The sequence below is a fragment of the Seriola lalandi genome, unplaced genomic scaffold (assembly GCF_002814215.2).
Source record: "Seriola lalandi dorsalis isolate HSWRI2012SDOR001 ecotype SW California unplaced genomic scaffold, Sedor1 jcf7180002055007, whole genome shotgun sequence".
Lineage (NCBI taxonomy): Eukaryota > Metazoa > Chordata > Actinopteri > Carangiformes > Carangidae > Seriola > Seriola lalandi.
The window spans coordinates 129,839-136,257 of NW_019525550.1; the positions used below are offsets into that span (position 1 = coordinate 129,839).

Consider the following 6,419-nt stretch of genomic DNA (forward strand, 5'->3'; position numbering starts at 1 on the left):
GTGACTGCTCTCAGAGAGGAAGTGCAGAGGGAGTGGAGGCAGAGGGAGGAGGTGCAGGAGGAACTGAGGAGGAGAAGAGAGGAGGTGTGTGTACTAAGAGAGGAGGTAACAAGGGAACAAAGGGTGAAGGAGGAGGTGCAGGAGAGCCTGAGGAGGACTGAGAAGGAGTTGACAGCTCTCACAGAGGCAGTGAAAAGGGAACAAGAGGAGAAGAAGGAGGCACAGGAGGAGATGACAGCCCTTAAGGAAGAGGTCCAGAAGGAGCAAAGGAGGAGGGAGGAGACCCATGAGAAGTGGAGGCAGAGGGAGGAAGTACAGGACGAGCTGAGGAGGAGCGAGAGGAAGCTGTCGGCTCTTAGAGAGGAGGTACAAGAGGAAAAACGGGAGAAGGAGGAGGCGCAGCAAGAGCTTATGAAGAGGAGAGAAGAGGTGACTGCTCTCAGAGAAGAGGTGCAGAGGGAGTGGAGGCAGAGGGAGGACGTGCAGGAGGAGCTGAGGAGGACCAGGGGTGAGCTGATGGTCATCACAGAGGAGGTGCACAAGGAGCAGAGGGAGAAGGAACAGACACTGGAGAAGTTACTGGAGACGGAGAAGGAGGCGACAGCTCTCGGACAGGAGGCGCAGCAGGAGCGAAGGAGGAGGGAGGAAGTGCAGGAGGAGCTGAGAGGAGTGCAGCAGAGTGTGGAGGTGATGTCAGTGAACCTGAGCTCCCTGCAGACTCAGGTAAATCGCACCTGAACAAACTGACCAGAAGTTTGTGGACACGACTTACCTGGTTCTGTGTTTCAGGTGTCCGGTCTGAGTCAGAGCAGGGAGCGAGCCAGGCAGGAGGTGAAGCTGAAGGAGGAGGAGATGCAGCAGATGAAAGAGGGTCTGAGGGCCGCGCTGGAGGAGATGACCAACCTGAAACTCCTCCTGCAGGTACAGCACTTCCTGCTCCTGACCCAGGACAACCACAATACAGATGCTAATCAGCTGTTTCATGTCTTAATGCTAAGCTAAGCTAACTGTTTACCTCTCTTTCCAGTCTTTATGCTCAGCTAAGCTAACTGTTTTCCTCTGTTCCCAATCTTAATGCTAAGCTAAGCTAACTGTTTCCCACTGTTTATAGTCTTTATGCTAAGCTAGCTGTTACCCCTTTTTGCAGTTTTTATGCTAAGCTAAGCTAACCACGCCCTAACTAGTGACTACATTCATTCATCTTTTCCACATCCTGCCGTTCAGGAGAGCCATGCTGAGGGGGAGCGTCTGAGGAGCGCTCTGAAGGAGAAGAAGGAAGAGGCGGAGAGGATCAGAGAGGAGAACCTAAGGAGTGTCAGGGAGGGGGTGCAGAGACCGAGAGGGGAGGTGGAGAATGAAAGAGCAGAGGTGGAGGAGGTGAGAGCCAGAGCCAAGGCCCTGGAGAGGAGGAGGAGGGAGGTTATGGAGGAGCTGGAGGAGGCGCGACAGACGAAGGAGAGGGCGGAGGAGGAGAGGAGCAAGGCCGAGGAGCGATGGAGGAGCAGAGTCGAAGAGATGGAGCAGGAGCAGGAGCTGAAGCTGAATGATCTGCTGGGAGAAATCCAGGCACTAAAGGAGAGACAGGAGGAGGCTGAGAAGGAGTGGAGGTCCAGGGTGGAGGAGAGAGGGAGGGAGGTGGAGGAGAGCCGGGCTGAGCTGTGCCGGGTCAGAGCTACGGCAGCCATGTTGGAGGAGCAGAAAACACAGATCTCCCCCCTGGCTGCTGAGAGAGCAAGAGAGAGGGAGGAGGAGGAGAGAGAGGAGGTGGGCGGACAGAGGAGCAAGAGGAAGGACCAAGAGACAGAGGACAGGAAGAAAGGAAGAGGACAGGTGAGCTTTAACAGAAGAGTGAAGAAACATATACAAAAACACCTGATATTTCTAAACAGTTTATGTTTCATCATTTCAGGAGGAGGAGGAGGAGGAGCACATCTCCTCTCTGCTGCAGGAGAAAGAGGAGATCAGGAGGCTGCTGAGGCAAAGAGAAGCTGAGGTTCAAAAAGACTAAGTCCTGGTCTGTTGCTGTGAATAAACAGGTTTTATTTAATGCTGTTTACTGTGACATCATGATGTTGTTGTCCAGGTTTACACTCTGACTCAGAGGAGCCAGGATCTGGAGAGGGACAGGGATCGAGTCCGATTGGCTCTGGAGCGAACTGAGGCAGCTATGATTGGTTACAGGGAGAGAGCCCACCAACAGGAGCAGAGCTCGGGGGCGGGACCTAACCCAGACCAGGCCAGTGTCTCTGATTGGTCGATACGACAGGGATATCCTGAGCACCTGACTGCAGTGGAGCTAAGTGTGTGTGTGTGTGTGTGTGTGTGTGTGTGTGTGTGTGTGTGTGTGTGTGTGTGTGTGTGTGTCAGCAGGCTGTCGGGGACAGACTGGTGGTCCTGCAGCGTCTGGTGGCTGAGCTGGAGCTGGAACAGAAACGACTGAACAAGAAAAACTCTCACCTGGAAAATCAGAAGGACAAACTGAAGAGAAACAGAGACACACTGAAAGACACACTGAGACAGGTACACGGACTGAGAGACAGGTACACGGACTGAGAGACAGGTACACGGACTGAGAGACAGGTACACGGACTGATTTTGTATCATTGTGTTTCAGGTGGAGGAGGAGCGTTCAAGGCTCAGACAGCAGCTGATTGACACGAGATCTCAGGTGAGACACACACACAGGTACATCTGTGTGTGTGTGTGTGTGTGTGTGTGTGTGTGTGTGTGTTAGTGTGTGTGTGTTAACCCTTTGTGTTTGTCCAGCAGACCGCAGACACCACAGAAGAAGAGCGTCTGAGGAGCCGATTGAGGGAGCTGGAGGACCAGGTGAGAGCAGCATAGGAGAAGAGTTTCAGGTGTTCTGAGTTGTCAGGTGGATGCTGATGATGTCACTGTGTCTTCTCCCCTCAGGTGAGTCAGCTCCGTCTCTCATTGGCTGTGGATCAGCAGCAGAGGGCGGAGTTTATCCAGCAGTCCTCCAGAAACAGCCAGTGGCTGCTCTCTCTGAGACACGACCTCAGTGATTCGCTAGCCACCGTCACACGCCGTCCAATCCCGTCTGTCTTAGAGTCTGAGACGCAGCGATTGGACCGCAGCCTGAGGGAGGAGGAGCTTAGAATGTCCCTCAGCCAATCATAATGCCTGAAAATAAAAAAGACTTAAAACCTCAACAGGCTTTAAGAAAAATCTCCTGTTCTGTTGCTATGGAAATGGCTTGATTATTCAGAGCCAGATTTTACTGAGTTTTTTAAAGAGCTGTCTTCTGATTGGCTGATTGCAGCAGTCAAGTCACAGTGAAGACTCCCTGTGGAGTTTAAAGCTGTTTGACCACATGAAGTCATGTAACCGTTACTGATCAGTTATTTATTCCGTTGTATTTGTTTTCAGTTTTCATCTGTCACTTTGACCCCTGAGCCATGACATTACATTTCCCATGATCCTTCAGTCTGAGCTGAGACTGTCTTGTGAAGGTCAGAGGTCAGCTGTGTGTTTGTATAAAGTTAAATAAAGTTTTTATATCGTGGATGGTCTTTCATTAGATTTTTGTTCTGGCTGTAATTAGTTGTGCCGCCTGAGGGGGGCGCTGACAGATCTTTGTTCGTGTTTCTACTTCCTCAACGACCCCTGGAACTTTCTCAGATTCCTTGAACCTCCACAAGAACCATCAAAACCTTTTCAAGGTAGATGTGAACTACACACCTGAATCTGACAAGAAACGTCCAATCACAGAGATTAAAAATTTGTCACATGATTCGCTAACAGCGACGAGCTGAGAAAACTGAAAATAAGACCTGCAGCTAAAATTCTGGACCGTTTCTGACAGAGATCTGAAAGGCCTCTTCTCCATGGCAACAGTGCCTGAGGCTCATGGGTACTGTAGTAGTCAGACCTGTCAGAACATAAACATTATCCAGGAGAGTTCAGAGTCTGAGACATGTCCCCAAATCTGGACCGACCCAGACCGGGAGCTTCATGTAGACCAGAAACCTCAAACTGAATCACAGACTTTTGTGTTTTTCCGTTGGAGTAAATTTTGAAGAGGTAATGGTCGCCGACTTGTCCTGTGATGTAAGTTAAGTTTCTGGAAACGTGTGAATCTGCTCAGTTCCTTCGCTCCACTGTGACTCTGCACATTAAACCTCAGAGACTCACCTGTGCGCTGTGACAACAAACATCACACAAATGTTTACACACACAGTTTGTTGTTTCACATGTAGTTTTCCTCTGGGCACTGAGCGGCCCGTTAGCTGCTGTTGCTGAGTGTGAACCTTTCACACCTGCTCACCTGCTCACCTGCTCACCCGTGTCACCTGTGTCACATGAGCCCGTGGCAGCAATCAGAGGTGTTAACAGGCTTCAGTATAAACAACATGATGCAACCAGGTCATTAGAGACAGATCACTCTGTTTTTCTTTCTGTCGTGATCTTCAACACATGATGTCACCTTAAAGGTTCAGTTCACCAGAATCACAGAACATATTCTCTCTGTTATTAAACAGATGATTGTTTTGATTTAACTTTCCAGTTCCAGTCATTCTCAAAAACAGGTAACATCCACGGCTTCAGGTTTCGTCCTGTCGTTGGCCCCTGGCTGATTTTACATCGTCCAAGTGACAGAAACATCTCTGTCCTACAGTGCGACACATCACACGATCAGAACCACAGCAGCTGCATGTCCAGCCTGGAACATGTTAATGTCATAACACATGAAACTGAAACACTGACTGAACCGCAGAAAGTGTCTCTCCTGCTTGAGAAGTTTTCATTGTCCTTGAATCAAGGGCAACACAGATGAACATGACATGCCGACTGGTAAGCAAAGAACTCTGGGAACGCTGGGTCACATGGGCCCAGAGAGTCGCCATGTTGCAGATCGCCTACTCCCGGGTCGGAGCACATATCAGCCAATCATCCACCTATGGAAGAATCCGCACTCCCCTGGTCTACAGCGGAGAAAGCGCTGCTGCAATGCATATAGTGAAGATCTGGATCCAAGCCAGAGCCCTCGGGGTCGTTGACAAGTCATTGAGACGCCGTTGAACCTTTGGGGCTGACGCCTGAACTGGATGCTGTACCCTTTGGAAAGGGTTGACAACAGGGTCCAGCCCAGGGTCTGAGAACAAGGCCTCCCAGCAGCTGAGATGTTGCAGGAAGACACTGCTCATGTCTGGAAGTTAGGCCTGACCCCCATGACCTTTGGGTGGCCTGGGAGGTCGTTGGCTGGAAGCCCTGTGTTTGGGTGCCCTATCCTTTGGTGTCTGACAGGCAGGCTGCAGAGGGGCCCGCTGGGGGGGCCTCTGTTGAAAAGATGAGTGTTCAGCTCTCGAGGGACTAGGAGTGCTGACTGAAGGGCGAGGACTGCTGGTGTGTCCAGCTTTAGGCAAAGGTGTCCGACACAATCAGCAAACTGTTGTCTGACCTCGTTTACTCGTGTGCTGTGTTGATCCAAAGCCTGTTGGGCTGCAGGCCCAAACATCGGCCTGGAATAGGCAGTGTGCGAAGTGTCTTCCTGCACCCCTCTGATAATGGGGACAGGGCGAGCCACACTTGGCGCCAAGCCGAGGTCAAAGCGGACATCAGCTCTCTGGTCATGAAGGCAAATACCTGGAGTGAAGCGTCACTCAACTCTGCGTTGAGGCATCAACTCCAGACAGAACCAGGTCCTGTCATATGTCCCATCTGAGCTGGTAGCTCTAGGTAAGGAGGACGTCAGTGATCCTACACCGCGGGCGTGGGAAACGGGCATCTGGTCTCGCTATCGGAGAAGTGATGGAAGCATCTGGTCTAGGCCACATTGGGCAGCATCCTTCATAGCAGCCAGGGTCAGTCACTGGGTAGGTGGAGAAACGCTTTGGGGTCAGGCCAGCACCTCTGCACTGTTTAATCTATTTTATAATATTATAATATAAGTGGATTTACTTACCAAAAATCTGGACGTGGTCTCAGACAGGGTGGGGTGGGGTGGTGGGGCGGTTCATGAGAGGATCAAACTTTGGGCGAATGAAGAGTTTGATTCACAGAGTGAAGGAGGAGGGAGAGGAGATAAAGGAGCAGTCAGACAGAGCTGTGGTCACTCGGCTCCTCTCATGATGGAAGAGGCTGAGCTCCTGTCTCTTATACACATCTTTTTCCAGCTTCTGTCCTGTAACTTCAGGGTCCCTCACAGCGTGGGAACTTTGACTTTCAGAGTTTTCTACTTTGCATCTGTGTTTTCTTTTGTGTAACCTGATGACTTTTATTTTAATGCTAACTACAAATGTGTCCACAGGTTCACTGACTCACCACAGGGTTGAAGTAGATTTGACTCAGTCTGATGAACCTGCTGCTGCCTGTAGCTGTGGCCTTTTACTGTGATGAACTGTGGTTTGAATGATTCTTGGCTGCTGTTTCTTCATCACCTTGTTGGTGTCCTGTGG

The 6,419-nt window shown here is 50.7% G+C and overlaps 2 protein-coding genes across 2 annotated transcripts in view; both read left to right on the forward strand.

Annotated features, from left to right (window-relative positions):
• Window positions 1–3,526, forward strand: part of LOC111647647 (uncharacterized) — an 18,619-nt gene extending 15,093 nt beyond the window's left edge. Inside the window, exons 21-29 of the mRNA XM_087171487.1 lie at window positions 1–723; window positions 790–921; window positions 1,225–1,830; window positions 1,910–1,993; window positions 2,084–2,236; window positions 2,371–2,520; window positions 2,615–2,668; window positions 2,770–2,829; window positions 2,914–3,526. The exon at window positions 1–723 is cut by the window's left edge and continues 2,264 nt beyond it. Coding sequence (XP_087027613.1) covers window positions 1–723; window positions 790–921; window positions 1,225–1,830; window positions 1,910–1,993; window positions 2,084–2,236; window positions 2,371–2,520; window positions 2,615–2,668; window positions 2,770–2,829; window positions 2,914–3,141 — 2,190 coding nt within the window. The 3' untranslated portion in view covers window positions 3,142–3,526. The remainder of the gene's footprint in view (window positions 724–789; window positions 922–1,224; window positions 1,831–1,909; window positions 1,994–2,083; window positions 2,237–2,370; window positions 2,521–2,614; window positions 2,669–2,769; window positions 2,830–2,913) is intronic.
• A 1,340-nt stretch (window positions 3,527–4,866) lies between these two features.
• Window positions 4,867–6,419, forward strand: part of LOC147817189 (trace amine-associated receptor 6-like) — an 11,275-nt gene continuing 9,722 nt past the window's right edge. The window contains exons 1-2 of the mRNA XM_087171485.1: window positions 4,867–5,024; window positions 5,455–5,599. Of these exons, the coding sequence (XP_087027611.1) occupies window positions 4,867–5,024; window positions 5,455–5,599 (303 nt within the window). The remainder of the gene's footprint in view (window positions 5,025–5,454; window positions 5,600–6,419) is intronic.